The sequence below is a fragment of the Rhipicephalus sanguineus genome, chromosome 10 (genome assembly GCF_013339695.2).
Source record: "Rhipicephalus sanguineus isolate Rsan-2018 chromosome 10, BIME_Rsan_1.4, whole genome shotgun sequence".
Lineage (NCBI taxonomy): Eukaryota > Metazoa > Arthropoda > Arachnida > Ixodida > Ixodidae > Rhipicephalus > Rhipicephalus sanguineus.
Window position 1 is genome coordinate 141,980,883 of NC_051185.1, and position 17,026 is coordinate 141,997,908.

A 17,026-nucleotide genomic window follows, 5' to 3' on the forward strand; every position below is an offset into this window, starting at 1 on the left:
GATGTCTTTTTATCAGGGATGCAGGCGTCATTGAGTAGCGCACTTTGCCTGTTTCCTTTTGCCTCATTTCAGTGAAATGATACATTTTGTATAATGTATTTTCTTGTGTATAATGCACCCCTGCATACATCCTGCTCCCTCAACTTCAAACTGCGTCCAAATAAAAATTAGAAAATAAAAGCTCCCCGCATATTGTTGCGAAGCAGTCTTCATTGCAGTACCATGAAGCAGTCCTGTGAAACCAACTTATGCATCGAAATTTGTGTATAATTCACATGGTCAGAGTTTTTCTGTATGTTTTGTGGGTTGCACGAGAGAAAATACGGTTTCTATACACATCCGAATGAAAACCACACTTCAAGCTTTTAAAGACGATAGTCTTTCTTGGGAGACTTAAACGCAGAAATTTTGTCTGTCTGTCTGTCTTTCTTTCTTTCTGTTTGTCTGTCACCCGATTCAGCCACCCGGCCAAAGTTTAACCACTTGCTGAACGCCCAGCCATCTTGAACTGGTGGTGCCGTTCATACTTGTGAACATTGTCGATCAAAAAGCAAATGTTACGCATATCTGAGGCGCAAATCAATACGTAAGTATTAGGTGGTGTGTTCCTTTACTAGAAAATGCATAGATACATAATTCTAAAGACCCTAGTGTTTCTTAGACTGCGCGAAAAATGCTAAGTGTTTTTTGGGCTGCACTGCAAATGCGACGCTATGAGCCAGGTGCAGCAATTCAACGTACAGGAAGAGGACTCATGTAGGCCGGCAGAAGACTATCGTCTTTCGGCGACATTTGCAGCGAAGCACGCAGTTACGCGGCCAATTTTTTTCTTGGAAGTGTAAATAAAGATATTCATTGCTCAATTTGGTTGACCTGAACAGGGAAATGTGAGTGTAAAAGGACAGAGCCTGAGGTTGTGTAGCACTTCTTTCAGCTATTGCTATGAAAGTTACGTTTTATTGTTTCTCAACAAGAAAATCTATACAAGACAGATGTGTGGGGCAAGATGGACGTTCAAAAGCAATGAAAAGGTGTTGAGCAAGCAGTGTCGCTGCAGTCTTTACTAAGACAAGCCCCCTTGACACGTTCGGTTCAATGACATTCCTTGTTGAATTACTTCTCATCGACAAGAGTGCCTCCAATAGTCGTCTCATTTTTCAGACTGAGATTGTACAGTGAATCTGTTAAAGGGACACTAAAGAGAAACAATGAATCGATTTAGATTGATAAATTGTACATTGAGAACTATAATGTCGTTAATTTCACCATCACAGGTGTATTAATAAAGGAGAAAATGAAGTTCAAAGTTTCATTTTTAATTTTGCGCCAAAATCTCCACGTGCTTGGAGCCATTGGTTCAACAAAATTTCCTTGAACTTTGTATGTTAACTACATGGCCCCTTCAGAGGACAGTGTACTTCATTTTTCCCGTTTAGGAACTACGTAGGCCCTAGTAGGTGCGATCAAGATATGTGACGTCACAGCGAATGGAGTGGAAACTTCAAGGTGGCGTCGCCACCCACATTTTTTTTTTTTTTTACAGCGAAAGCTGTTATGAGATCATTTCACCGGCCGTTTTTGGCGCCGTAGTTGTCCGCCGCCGCCGCCGCCGCCGGTGTCCGTAACCAGTATCGCTCGAAATAAGAAAAAAAAACGAAATAAGAAAAAAAGCCCAGGAAGGAACGAGGTTCGAACCTGGGCCCTCTGAGTGGGAGCCCAGTATTCAACCTCTGAGCCATGCCGGTGCTTGAAACTGCTTTGCAAAAAGGTCCTATACAGGCTTCGTGTCGGGAAGGAACCACATTAGCACATGCAATATAGCGTGGTAGAAGAGTAAAATAAGCACCAAGCGTCGCACAACGCGAATTCTGTAACCAGGCGTCACGCAATGCGAATTGCGCAACGAGTAGGTTGTTGAATGCTTCCAACCTATTACAAAGGACTCTGCCATAATTCTTCGTTGTCATGAGGCACAGCATCAACAAAGTGCGCATAACGCCTTACATGCGTTTAGCAGGTACCACGGCTCTCCGTAGAATGACGAAAAGTGGCACAGTACCTGCTGCCCTACTTCTAAAAAATTACAATGATTTATAGCGTAGTGGGTTCCTCGCAAGTGCGCTTGTATTGGTTGCCAAGGAAGCCCATAAGCGCATGATCCATTTCCTCGGGGTCTCAGTAAAGTTCTTCGCCCCCCCCCGTCTCTCTCCCACTTAACTTACATAACTTAAATTACATAACTGGTGGGCCGTTTAAAACTTCCAACCCATTAGAAAGGGCTGAGCCGTAATTCTTCATCGTCATCAGTCGTCGCGTCTACAAAGTGCACATAATGCCTTACAGAGGTGTAGTTGGTGCCTCGCTTCTCCGCAGAATGACGAATAATGGCTTAGTAGGTGCTTGCCAACTTCACAAAAATTGTGATTTATGGCGTAGTGGGTACCTTTCTAGTGTACTTGTATTGTAACCCCAAGAGATCTTACAACGGGCTCTAGAAGCGTTGCTCTTCCAGCTTTCGCTGTGACTGTGCTGCGGTTTCAGCGCAGGCCTGGCGTTTTTTTTTTTGCGCGATTTCTCGCTTAATAAGCGTCTTCTCGGAGCAAGCGTGGTGTTTTTGGTATTGTGGAAGGGTAGTTTATTTATACGAGAAAAAACGTTTTGCTCTTTGGTGTCCCTTCAAGCTTTTTCGTCATGCGCCGCGTGGCATGATCTGAGAACTATCATCATGCTGGCATGTACTCTCTTCGTCCTCTTCATCTTCGCTTCCCAAACACATGCGCCGTTGTAGTCTTGTATAGTATAGCAAGGGGGTAGGAAAGGAAGCGAGGATGAATGAGGTGAGGTGGAGGGAAAGGAGGAGGGGCAGGTTAAAGTATAGCATAGCCTTGTATAGTATAGTCGAACCCACTTTTGACAATCCCAGATATAACGATCTATCGGTCATAACGACCATATTTCGGTGCTCTTACGATTTTCCTATGCTATTCATTGAAATTGCGTCCATATATAGCTAACATTTTTCAAAGCCTCCCACTTTTACTACGAACACTTCATACACGGTCGCGGTAAAAATATGGCGTATACGAAGCGAAAAAAATTAAAACAGGCCTTCTAAAGCATGTTTTAAAGCATGAGAGAGGCGCGCGCTCGCGCGTGCTCAGCTCCATTTTACTTGCGACGAAGATACCCTAGATCGGCGAGCACCGCACGCTGATTTCGGACGCTGCGAGCGAGGTCGCTCACTTTCAAGTCATTTCTTCAGTGGCAGAATGGCAGTGAGGAATAAACAAAGAAAAATAAGAGGCAGCATGAAGCCTTGTGGTCAGCTTTTCGCACGGTAACCTTTTCTGGCGCCATTCTCTGCAGCTATGACCGCCTACGATGAACCTATGCCTTGGAACGCAAGAAGTCATAAAATGCAATAAGCGATGACAGCGATAACTTTTCGGCGCATAAAAGTCAACTGTGTTGACGGCACAATGTGCAGCAAAATGTCTCATCTTTTCGGTAACGGCAGAGACCAGTCGATCTATGATTACGACTTCCACGCGATTGTGGCGATGCCTTCACGGATAAGCATCAGAAGAGAGTGAAGGCGATTGGCGATGAACGTGCCATTATGACTTATCGCCGACAACCTTATTGCAGTCATCTGCAGCTATCTGCGTGGCTGCACGCGTGGCGTAAACTGTTCGGATTGACGGCGGTACGAGCAGTACAAGCACGATGCTGCCGTTCGCAAGTTCGCCACCGCCACGCCGTGCGAGATAAAGTGCGCGTCGCTTCGTGAAAACGAAAGTAGCTCGCTGATGTTGAGCGGCACGGCACCGAGAAACGTCGATTCACTAGCAGCGAGCATATACCGCATTTACTTCGTGTTTTATTAGGCGACAACTATGGCGACGACCGAAGCGCGCCGCGCCTCGTTGCACAGGACTGTCAGAGCGTCATGGAAACGTAGAGTGCGCATTCCTTGCAAAATGCTTGTATTTGCCATGTTGAACGAACAGCTTACCTGCCGCACCCGCGCACGGTCTGAAGGGATGCGGACACGAAGAACGCACAAATGTGCGTGCTTAATACAGCAAGCGGCCCGGCAGTGATGGCGTGAGCTGTGTAGGCGACGCGCTGCACGCAACTAGCCAGGGATGATCGGCTCCACATGGCAGTACCACGCTTCAGTAAAACGGTGTCATTTAGCTGCAAACACTCGTGCACGCAGCAGGTGAAACGCAGCGGGCGTCGCTTCACAAAGCGAAAAAGCTTAACGTGACACCGGAGAGGTTGTTAGCACTTCTCAATAAAAATGCGCAGAAAAAAAAAAAGCGGCTTGGTCGCTAAATGCACGTTTTTGAGGGCGAGTCCATTTGCAACAAACTACTGATATTACGGCCATTTTTCGCGGCACTTTCGAGTTTGTTGTAAATGGGTTCGACTGTAGTATAGCCGAGGAGGTGGGAAAGGAGGGAAGGCAGGAAAGCTATACTCGGCGACAACTTTTCTTGGCACCACTGTGGAAGCTACAGAGCCAAAGTGCCTGCATGCGCGCGCGCCAGGAAATAGTACCTATATTTATTTTCTAATTCGAAAAGTTACCTAGCTCGAATAAATAAAAATTTCTTCATAATAAAAAGAGAACGAGTATGGGAAGCGTTCGTAAAAAAAAGTTATCGTAAACATCAATTTTGTTTCTGTCTTTTTATTTCTTGGACAGCACCACGTTTTCCTCGCGCCTGCACCACATTTTCCTCACGCCTGCTCTCTCAGAGTCTCAGTCAACATAGCGTCCGCGATGCCGCCTGAACCGCTGGCCTGAACCGTGTGCGGCCGCAAACTCGCCGTTTCGTTCTCCGAAGAAGCTGTACTCTAAATGTGACAGAAAGTGGTCATCAAACCAGACCACGCAAGTTATCTGCAATGTCATCGCTGGAGTGAGGCGCCGTCAGCGTGACTTGTCTGCAAATGCAGTGTGCCGGACTGTCGCCGAGCTCACCGGAGTGAGTGAGCGAACAGTTAAGTGTATCAAGGCTGAAGCTCTGCGGGCCCCACTTGCCTCCCCGAAGCGAAAGAAATTGAATTCTCGGGCCAAACTTAGAAGCGCATCACCCGGCAAGACGCGGCTGCTGCGCTATTACACGTTTGCGTTGGCAGCATTGCGGCGCAAAGTGCACAGCTACTTCATGCGCAATGAAATACCTACGGCCGAGAAACTACGCTCTGTGAAGGTGTGTGACCAGCGAAGCTTGATAAAATATTCTGCGTCAGTCTCTTTTTAATTAAGCGAGAGCTCTCCTTAAATCGAAACCCAATTCAGCGGCATCATGGTACTTGCATTCCGTATTTATTCGAATACAATGCGAGCTTTTTCTCCAAATTTTTGCTACTAAAGTCGCCCCTCGCGTTACAATCGTGATCGCGTTACAATCGAGCAAACACCGTATTCAGGCTGCGGTGTGCGCTTGGCGGTGTTCATCATATTCCCATGTGTCTTATTTTGTTGTCTTCGGGCTTCACCCGCAAAGACTGTTTGGAATCTTCCGCGCAGAACGCGATGCGATGTTCCAGAAGCGTCACGATTGTTCTAGATCTTTCCGTTAAGATTGCGCGCGGTACGCGAATAGTCGAGAGATTACGTGGCCACCAGCGATAACGCTGTAACATTCGCAAGAACATGTATAAAAGCCGATACGTTTCACCCCTGTCAAAATTATTGACGGACGACGCTCTGACTGACTCGTTTCCCGCCCACAAGTTCGGCCAAATAAAGAATTTCATCTTCGACAGGCCCACTGCTGCCTTCGTCAACGTAACAACCCTGTGACAATATACAGTACAGTAGGTAGATGCATCTACGCACACGGATGTTCCCATTCTGCATGTATACGTGGGGCTAAACGCTCCAGCGATGCGAGCAAGCGAAACCGAAACTGGAACTGAAATCGGCTGCAAGATGCCGAACTACTTGTGTAGTAACACAAATGTGCGGATGCCCCGCCTCCGTAGCCTTCGCTCCAATGCCAAGATAAGTTGTCGCCGAGTATAGAGGGTAAAGCATAGCATAGTGTTGTATAGTATAGCAAGAGGTGGGAAAGCGATGTGAGGGTGAGGAGGAGGAGGAGGGGAATGCCACCAGCTCCGCGTCTTCCTCAGTCTTCGCACCACTAGTGCATAGCTGCCCCAGTTTTTTGTTTAGCTAGAGGAAAACCTGTAAAACTGAGGATTTTGAGAGCGATTTGCTAGGCACTCTGTCGAGGTAGTTCAAGTGCTTGAATGTTTACTGATGCGCAGGCCCTGGTCAAAAAGATGTACGACAACCCGAGACGGATCTTCAACATTCCAGTCCAGCAGGACACGTACATAGAGGTCGACCTCGACGAGGAATGGACGATACCCGAAGCTCCAACTTACAGTCGTGCCGGCTGGACACCCTTCGCCGGCCGTAGGGTTCGCGGCCAAGTCCGTCGGGTGGTCATCCGTGGTGAAGTAGTCTTTGTCGATGGTCAGGTGCGTCCTTGCTATCACGTGCTGTGCTCTTTGTGCAAAAAAAAAAGTTGAACAGAACATCGTGATATGTAAGATGTCCGAAGACTGGTTCAATGGGGATTATCTAAATGTCAGAAGAATTCGGAGTCCAAAATCTTGAATTCATGAAGAAATAACCGACTTCATTCTACAAGCAGTCTTCGTTCTATAAACAAATTTTTCGCCATGTAGCCCAGCATTTAGGCAGGCTTTCTTTGGTTTTTTTCTCTCCTTACGAGATATCATTCTCCAGAGGTCTTGAAGAGTCTGACGCACTAAATGATACAACTAAGCAGCACAAACATAGCTGCATCGGTTCAGCATCTTGGCCTCTTTCTGCCTCTCCCACAACAGGTGCTTGTGGAGCCTGGCTTTGGGCAAGATGTCTTGGCCATTTCGGAACTGGAACGGAGTGGAAGTATATCGAGCCTTACGCATGTAAGTTGATACTTTGTCTTTTCAAGGCATTATTCGAAGGTCGCAGGTTCAGTCTCTGCCGGCGGCAAGTTATCTTTTCGTCCACTTTACTTTCTTCACACTTTATCCTAATTACAACGAATAACATCCCCTGTACTTTCTTTGGCATTATTGTCTGTTGGTTCTCATTAATATTGTGTCTAACTAAGAAACGAGCCCTTAAAAGTCATCGTCTTTCCTTCATTCATAGCGAGGGTCTCATTCTGGCAGACTTGATGCCTTCAGGTAGTATGCGAGGGATTATTAGTAGAGCTGTGCGAATAGCAAAATTTTGGGTGCGAAGCGAATTCGAATATTGAAGTGTGAGTGCGAATCGAATCGAATATTTTTCGAATATTTCTCGAATATTTCTCGAATATTTTTAGAATGTTTCTCGAATACTTCGAAGTGAAATTGCAGAAAAAAAGTTGTAGAGGATTCCTAGGCATATTCTTATGAGATAGCAACATGAAAGTGTTTCTTTTCGTTAAATTGATGAAGCACCGGCGGAGTGGTGTTTCATAGTTGTCTTATCAAGAATGAGGCAATGTGGAGGCCGAATTGTATTTATGTACATGATTTGGTGCAACCAAAGTGTTGCTGATAACACTTTGCACATGATGGGCAAAGATGCCATTTCCTCAGCCTCTCCTCCTCTTTCAACTTCTGTGGAAGCCCAACTGATGTGGTAGACAAGGGTGTGCTCCCTTCAAGTCCGGAGTTCCAAATCTGCCTCGTAGACGTCGATATATAAGAACATCTGAAATTTTGGATGCTAAAAAGCTTCGGACTTCCTGCCCAAATTTTAGGTCCAAAACAGCATTAATTGAGCCCCCACCTCTGCCACATCTTTCATCTCCATGTTGCAACCAGCGTTTTCTTGAGCTAATACATTTGCGACCGTAGCGGGGCTTGAAAGGCAGGTTTGCCACAATACAAGGGTGTGATGAGGTTAAGCATATTGAAAATCTAGGGACCACTTCCAATGGGACGTTGACTGTGTCTTGGCAAAGTTCGACCGTAACGGAGCTTGAAAGGCAGCTTTGCCGCAGTACCGGGCTGTGATGAGGTGAAGCATATTGAAAATCTAGGGACCACTTCCAATCGGACGTTGACTGTGTCTTGACAAAGTTCGACCGTAACTGAGCTCGAAAGGTAGCTTTGCCGCAATACCGAGGTGTGACGAGGTGAAAAAAATTGAAAATCTGAAGGGGTCGCTTTCAATCAGACGTTGGCTGTATTTGTTTTTGGGAAGTTCGAATAGTTCGAATAGTAAAATTCCAGTGCGATTCGAATCGAATAGCAAACACTATTCGAAAAATGTTCGAAATTTTGAATATTCGCACACCCCTAATTATTAGCTGCCAGGTCGTAAAAAGATCACGTGCTACGTGTGACGCCAACAGGCAGAAAAAGAGTGTTCCACACTCGCTGCCATGGCTGCGACTGGCGCTAACTAACACTCCTAGGTTTAAATGCACATACAGTGGAACTTCGATTATACGACTTTCAAGGGACCGCGCAAAATCGTCGTATAATCCGGGTGTCGTATAATCGAAAAACCGAGAATATGGGCAGTGACGGTCATTGTTGCCTCACAACAGCGGGCACCTAATGCCTGAGAAAGTCCGCGGCGCAAACCTACGCTGCTCCGAGGAACGTAGATTAAATTAATTGAAAAAATGACAACCACGCATTTTATCGGAGGTGTGAACGAACCTTTATTTCTCACCTTTTAAAAAAATCTGTGATTTTCTTCTGAGAGTTTGCCCAGCCACGACGCATCAGCTTTCTTTCGATAGCTGCAACATCTGGCAGCAAGTCGCCGATCTCGTCGCGTGCGCAAGCAAACCGCCGAATGTGGTCAACGTAGCACAACACGTCCGCGTAAGTCGGAACGGACACGCTAGCCTCTGCAGCGTCGTCCATCTCTTCCTCGTCGGAAGTTCCCGCAGTGTCGGGACGCACAGTTTCGATAATGTCATCCAGCGACACTTCACTGCACACTGCAACGTCGTTGTCGGCACCAGCATAGTCCGCGAAAGATCCAGGCAGCTCCAGGCTGCCGAACTCTGGTTCGTCGTCAACAGGCACTGCAGCTTCACTGGTAGAACAAGCACCACTTCTATTAAAGCCGCAGTGCCTGAAGGAGTTGGCGATGGTTTCTGGCCTGACTGCGTCCCATGCACTAGCAATGTAGTGCATTGCATCAAGCACAGAAAGCTTCTTATCCAACTGCTTGCGTTCCATGCCCGCCAGCCGACGCTGCACCAGAAGCTTCCGATATTTCTGTTTCATGCACTTGATGACGCCAGCGTCAAGTGGCTGCAGCTGGCTAGTGCAATTGGGGGGCAGAAATACAACTTTCACATTTCTCAAATGCGACATATCTGGTGGATGGCATGGCGCATTGTCAAGCAGAAGAATCTTTCTGTTCTTAGCCCCCATTTTGGAGTCCAGCTGCTGCAGATATGTAGAAAACATAGCAGCCGTCATCCAGGCTTTCCAGTTGAACGTGTACTGGCACGGCAGCCTTTTCAAATTCTTGAAGCATCGCGGCTTCTCAGACTTGCCGATCACGTGGGCAGGAAGCTTTTCAGAGCCGTCTTCATTAGCGCAAAGCAATACGGTAAGATGCTCTTTTCTTCGCTTACCCCCGTGACAGCTCTCTCCTTTGAATGCCAATGTCTGTTCTGGCTGCATATTATAAAATAATCCAGTTTCGTCCGCGTTGAACACGTCGGACAGCTTGTATTCCCGTATCGATTCCGGCAGCAATGCAGTCCACTTTTCTACAGTGTCGGAGCTGACTGACGCGCTCTCTCCACAGCAGCAGCTGTACACAACTCCACTGCGTTTTTTAAAGCAATCCAACCAGCCATTGGAGGCTTTAAAGTCGTCAATGCTGCAGCGCAATGCAACTGTCTCAGCCTTCTCCTTCAAAATTGCGCCATCCACGGCAATTCCTGAACTGCGGGCCTGATGCAACCACTCGACGAGGGCCTTCTCCATGGCAGCATATTTGCCATCTTTCGCGGCCTTCCTGTTCAGGCCGAACTTTGCCGCATTTAGTAGGATGCTGTCCTTCTTCGCGAGGATCGTTTTCAGCGACGACTCGGGAATGTTCAGGTCGCGGGCAATGCTGGCCTTTGTTGCTCCGTTCCGCTTCTCCGCCTCCTCGATTATGTGAAGCTTTTCTCCAAGCGTCAGCGGTTTTCGGTTCCACGACATTTCGAGACGCAGCACTCGCAACCAAGAATTCGAAAGCTTCCTCGCACACCAATGTCCGAACACAGAAAATGTTGCACGTGGACACAGCAGCTGCGGCGCAGCACAACCAACCGATGAGGCAAACACGTGAAGGAATGGCTGAATGGCAGCACGGCAGTAGGCCTATTCGATTTGCAAGCTTCAACCAATCGCGAGCGGCTAAAACGCCCCAGCCCTCTTGTAGCTAGACAGCGGTGAGTTCCGGTTCCCGCGGCTGTCGCAAACGTTGGCTCAACAATCGCCGTTCAACACGTCCGGTATAACGACACGAAATCTAGTGAAAGTTATCGCAAACTAGAAAGCGAGCTCGAAATTATCTGCCATGTTATCGGCTCACAACGGTCACTACAAAACCACCCAAAAGAAGAGAGAGAGAAAAAAAAAGGCGACAACGGAAGTGCGCAGTGCAATGCGACAAAACGAATGCGCTCTGGCTGGATCCGGCCAACATTAGCTCTGGCTAGCTATGGCCGATTGCGTGTCGAAAAATTGAAGAGGCCCTGTGGTGGCAGCGCGGATACGAACTCGGTTCCTCGGTTTCCCGACTTTTTTCGCCCGGTCGCAGTGTGTTTGCGTGCCAGCCCGCGTCATCGTAGGTCTTTTTTTTTTTTCTCGGACAGTCCAGCGAAGCGTCGTACGAGGTAGGGCCGGCGTAAAATTGCGTCGTACAATTGAGGTTTTTAATACATTATTTCTATGGGGGTTTTGCCGGGACCAAGCCAATTCGTCGTAAAACGCGGGTCATCGCAGGACCAGGGGACGTATAATCGAAGTTCCACTGTATATACTCCATAAAGTGGACGGGAGGATGACCGCCGCCGTAGCTCAGTGGTAGAGCATCGGAGGCGTTATTCGAAGGTCACAGGTTCGGTCCCTGCTGGCGGCAAGTTATCTTTTCGTCCACTTTATTTTCTTCACACTTTATCCTAATTACAACGAATAACATCCCCTGTACTTTCTTTGGCGTTATTGTCTGTTGGTTCTCATTAATATTGTGTCTAACTAAGAAACGAGCCCTTAAAAGTCATCGTCTTTCCTTCAAGGCATTCACGGCATTCAAGGCATTGTATAGTCTTGCCTTTTCACTCCACCAGACCAGTTCACTAACAGTTGGCACTAATTGCTGCAATGATTGTTCGCTTGAGAATCTTATGTTTGTTCGTTTATTTTATGGTAGTTGCTGTGAGTGGAAATTTGTATCCGCTAATTACCAAGAAGTGTCACTTAAGTACAGGGAACACTTTAGTCTGGAGGCAATATAACCATCCACTTTTGAAGCTGAGTGTGTTTGGCGAAGGCATCTCTTATGCAGTTGGACGTAGCTGTGGCATTTAGTGGGGTTAAGTTTCTATCAGTCATAGCCACATTGTTCCAAAAAGAAGAGAGAAGGAATGTCATGGTTTGGGCTTCACTTTATATTTGTTTTAAATTAGCTGGGACTGGTCAACTTCCATTTGTTTCAGGCATCAACTGAAAAAGGAAGCCCCGGTGTTTCCGAAACATTCGGTGTTGCAGGCGCTGCAGTTGGGAAGCCACGACACTGGCGGAACTCGGTCAAGTCTCTAACCACAGGTGAAGGTGTTGTTTGAATTTATAAGTTGGCATTTTCAGGGTGTGCGTTCCTGCAGTAATGTGATTTCTGCAATTTGCTCTGTCATGTTTGGTTTTTTTTACAGGGAGGCTTAGTCTAGCCTGTGCCATAGTAGTAGTAGTCGGCATCCGCAGAAAACTCCTAATGGGTATGCGCCATTGGCCATCAAGTCATGTCATCTGCTTTGACCAATCAGGTTTAAGCATGCGCATTTCAACTCTAGCAACGGATTCACAACATCACGTGATCTCGCTACCCAATCATATAGACCTACCCGACTTTCCTAACCAGCCATTATCTCGCTAGCCAATCGTAAAAACTCACGCATGTGGATGTTACCGTGCTGAAGACAGCATTGTGAGCTCGCGAAGCAGAGGCCAAGCGCCAGCGGAGAGCCAACGACTCTGAACTGTGAGCTCACTAAGCTTAGGCAATTCGCTTGTGGAGAGCCGAAGGCTTCGAAGTGCAAACTTGCGAAGCCGAGGCAACACAGCAACACAGCAACACAGGCTTGCTGCCACTACCGAGAGCAGCAAGGGCCACTGCAAGGAATGTCACAAGGCAGATCGTCGCGCATAGACAGTACAGCTTCAATGTACTATACCATCTTCATGGAGTGGCTGGGCCGTAGACGTTTTCTTTTCTTTTTTTGCAAATGTAGCAGACAAATTGCCATCTTTCTCAGGCCCCATGATTTACAGTAGACTCTCGATAGTTTAAACTTTCAGTTAATTCAAACAAATCCTAAATTTTGGGTTGGTCCGCTATGTTTTCAATGTATATTAAAGCCGTTTAATTCAAACTGCCCTACTGCACAAGTTCGGTCAGTTCAAATTTTTTGCTTTTCCATGCCTGGAAATACCATATTTACTCGAATCTAACGTGCACCTTTTTTCCGGAAAAACGAGTCCAAAAATCGCATGCGTGTTAGAATCGAGTACCGAAAAAAAACAAAAAAGAAACTCGGTTATCTTATTGCCATCGACATTTCATAATGGCCGCCTCCTACGCGCCTTGGTTATTTCTGCCATTTTTTCAGTTCGTACGTGTGCTGAGGAGATTGTCATCCCGTTCTGCGTTCGCATCGACGGCATGGAAGTGCCGACTCCAAATACTCGACGAGTGTACCACAATGCCGCATTTAAAAGAATAGTTATTACATGTGCAGAGAGACGGACGGAAATCGGGCCGCATCGCGGTCGTTCGGATATAGTTCAGAGTTCCCGAAACGTGCGTGCGAGACTGGCGCAAACAGAAGCAGAAGATTTTTTACAGCAAAGCTTCACGAAAAGGTTTCAGTGGACCAAAGCAGGGCCGGTTTCCCGAAATCGAAGAGTGTTGACAGCGACAAGTTGTCCGACAGCGACGAGGACTGATCCATTACGCGACTCGTATCTCCGCTGTAGTGGTGACAGTTTTAGCGGCAAGGCCCGCTTTTTGACTTTGTGTTTTACTTTTTTGAAACTTCAGTTCTTTAAAACCCAAATACTTGTTCTTCTGAATGTGCGATGTTTGACTCCTACGGACTTTTTTTGTTCTTTTCTCTCACGAAAAATGGGTGCGCGTTACAATCGATGTATTACTTTTTTTTTTGGTCGCGGAAAACGGGTGCGCGTTACAATCGAGGGCGCAGTACAATCGAGTAAATACGGTATCTGCTGCATTTGTTGCTTTTAGCCGAACATTCACGTTTTTATGTAACAGTCGTAAATGAAGCCGATTGTCTGCCTACAAAATGACTAAACCGCACACACCAACAATGTCATACTGAGGAAGAAAAGAAAAAAAAAACTACACGGTCTGGTCTTGGTGTTTCGCGTGCCAAACACTTCACGTCACTTTCGCCGCAGTACCTGGTGTAATGCGGGAAAGCGTCTAATGATTGGGAAGGGGCCACCAGCTGTCACGGAACACATTTCGTCTCTTAATTATACACACTTGTACGCACTGTATAATAATAGGTATCAGTGTGATTGCTGATGTGTAAAAACTAGGCATGTGCGAATATTCGAGCGCTTTGAATATTCCAACGAATATTACACTATTCAAACTCACTTCGTCACAAATATTCACTCGAAATTTCGACGTATATGAAATGAATAAAAGCTGAAAATTCCGAACCACCCGCAGTGGTGGTCTAGTGTTGATGGTGCTCGACTGCTGCCTCAAATGTTGCGAGGTCAGATCTTGGCTGCGGTGGTCGCATTTCGGTGGAGGCAAAATGCTAGGGGCTGCTTAGGTTTAGGTGCTTGTTAAAGAACCCAGGCGGTTAAATTTCCAGAGCCCTCCACTACAGCGTCCCTCATAATCATATCACTGTTTTGGGACGTACTACCCTAACAGTTATTATTGTTATTTTTTTTTTTTTTTTCGGCAGAAATGTACAACAAGATGTTCCAGGAGTTGGGCCTCCCGGATAAACTGATGGTGCCAACGAGCGTGGCTGCTGCAGCAGCAAGCTCGTCTGATGAAGCGGTGTCGGGGTCACGATTGGGCACCACATCTGCGTCAGCTGCCGTGTCATCACTGCGCAGCATCAGTCCGCTGATGAGCACTTCCGGTGGCGGGGCAGCGTTGGCGGCAGGAACGATGTCTCTGTCGTGGAACCTCCCGGACATTCCCAACGCGCTGCACGGTAGGCACATCCTGACTGCCGACATGTTCTCCAAGGACCAGATGCACTCGTTGTTCAACCTGGCACACGCCTTCAGCGTCTTTGTGCAGAAGGACCGCCCTCTCGATCATGTGCTCAAGGTGGGTAATGAGTGCTGCAGTTACAATCGCCTGTGGCAACACCTTGATGGTTGTGGTGTTCAGCAGGTTTTAGGCCATACCACTAATCGTTGGCTCACTGTTCTGCTAATATTTCTGCTAATACCTCGGCAAAGACTTGACAAATGTCAGCGACATGCTTGCCTCGGCACAGAAGCCAGTCGGCAAGATCGCAAGCAATGTTACGACAGTTCTCATTACAATGTCTCCTTCCAGCCTGGAGATGAAGTACTGAATTGGACACCTATTCATACTTCCGGATTGTGTGAAAAGTTCCAATCATGCTTCCTTGGACCCAACATTATTATCGAACAAACATCCCCGATGAACTATCATGTTGTCAACCACCCACTTGTAGCACAAAGCCACAAGGAAATCCTTATGGATTTCTCAGAAAGAAAATCTAGTTGAACAAAGATTCGTCTTGGTCTGGGGATCGAACCCATGACCCAACGCCTTTCTTGGCGGTCCCTCTACCAGTTGAGCTAACCAGGATGCTGGTACAGTAAAAGCTCGTTAATTCGACACCCGTTAATTCAGATAATTCGGACGGCTCTGTTGGTCGCGGCCAAAGTGCATGTTAATCTATGGGACCAAACCTTCGTTAATTCGTCAGAATTCAGCTCCGCACCGCTTAATTCGGACAAATGCTGACGGCTGCCGCTACACAAACGTGTGGTAAAGCAGCGCTGGCACCACTGGAGTGAAACCGAAACCTGAGTGAGATCGCCATTGTCATCAACTAGGGGGGGCGATCGCAGCATCACCGAACGTCGGCGTCTTCTTTCTTCGCTCCACTGCGCCTCCGACGCCATTTTCCCTTGTGTTGTGTCGGCACCGTCTCTTCTTGCGGAGTTCTGTTTTTTTTTTTTTTTTTTCTTTGTGTCGGTGTTTGCATGTGAGGCCTGAGCATGCGGCAGTAGCTGACGATGGCGTCGACGAGGTGTCAGCCGAGTCCACCAACATTGACTGCCCAACCTTCGATGCTGTCGTTCCCATAGATGTGACCCTTCAGGACTACATCGCGATTGATGATTGTGTCGCCAAGACTGGTCTCCTGACCGATCAAGAAATTATTAATGATGTTGCGACCTCATCGCACCTCACGGGAAGTCTCGGAGGCGCTTTTGATATTAGAGGACGTTTGCCTGAGCACTTCCGACAGTTTGCGTGCTGTTGGCCATTTGGAAGAGTTAGGAAAAATTGTAATGTCAGCCGGAATCTGCGTCAAAACGCAGACGACCATTACAAAAGACTTCAGTAACTAAAGGTATGCTTCTCCAACTTGATTTTAATGTTGTTTTTCCTGTTCATTCATTAATTTGGCATTTGGTTAATTTGGACATTTTTTGCAGTCCCGTGAAATCCGAATTTTTGAGCTTTTACTGTAGTTGGCAGTGCGAGGGCAAATTAGTCACAAATTTTTGTGGCTTCATGCTACAGACAGGTGGTTGTCAAATACACTCAAACCTCATTATAACAAAGTCACATCTGCCACAAAAATAACTTCGTTATATCCAAAAATTCGTTATAAACGTTTATTGGTAACACTGTATCTGTGACAAGACTATTCTTCATTTACTTTCTTATAACCAATAATTCATTATATTCGTGTTCGTTATATCGAGGTTTGAGTGTATCCATTTCATAACCCTTCTGCCACCTTGTGGGATTCCGCAGAACTCACTTGCAATATTCTGTGTCCATGTGCTTAGAGTTATCAACTAATTCACTCTAGTGCTGCCCGTTACTAGCGTCCTGGTTAGCTCAACGTGTAGAGTGACCACTCCAGAAAGGCATTGGTCATGGATTCTATCCCTGGGCCAGGATGAATTTGTCTTTAACTGGTAGCTTTTCTTTCTGAGAAATCCGTATGAATTTCCTCGTGGCTTTGTGCTACGAATAAGTGGTTGTCACTTATCCCTTTCATAACCCTGCTGCCACATCGCAGGATTCCGCAGAAATCATTTGCAAGGAACCATCATGTCACTCCCATCAAGGCTTCTTCGGACTGTAATTTCGGTGGTTCCGAGATAGTTCTCGTTTCATGTCTAAAGCCATTCATTCGGTGTTTCTTTTCCTGTCTCAAGAAGCAGCTGGACTGTCTGCTCACACATACAGGAGCAATTAGTGTGAGCATTATTCATACACTTCATCTTCTCATCTGTTTATGCTCACCATCACCCCTTGGGCCTGAGTGGTCAGGCACCTGCGCAGAAGAATAAAGAAGGGACTGGCAGTTTAAACGGTGCTTTATAATATAAACAGTGCACTGGAAGTAACAAGAAAATTGTACTGAACTGTCCCAGAAAGACTGAAACAAAGGAAACAATAGTACAGGATTCCTTTTGTACATTCATTAACTTTTTTTTTCTTTATCATCTCATTTTTATTTGCACATTCACGATATATAGC

The 17,026-nt window shown here is 46.6% G+C and overlaps 1 protein-coding gene across 1 annotated transcript in view; it reads left to right on the top strand.

Moving 5' to 3' along the window:
• Positions 1 to 17,026, top strand: part of LOC119372514 (CAD protein) — a 158,414-nt gene that overhangs the window by 117,411 nt on the left and 23,977 nt on the right. Inside the window, exons 33-36 of the mRNA XM_037642991.2 lie at positions 6,289 to 6,504; positions 6,877 to 6,960; positions 11,712 to 11,820; positions 14,217 to 14,593. Of these exons, the coding sequence (XP_037498919.1) occupies positions 6,289 to 6,504; positions 6,877 to 6,960; positions 11,712 to 11,820; positions 14,217 to 14,593 (786 nt within the window). The remainder of the gene's footprint in view (positions 1 to 6,288; positions 6,505 to 6,876; positions 6,961 to 11,711; positions 11,821 to 14,216; positions 14,594 to 17,026) is intronic.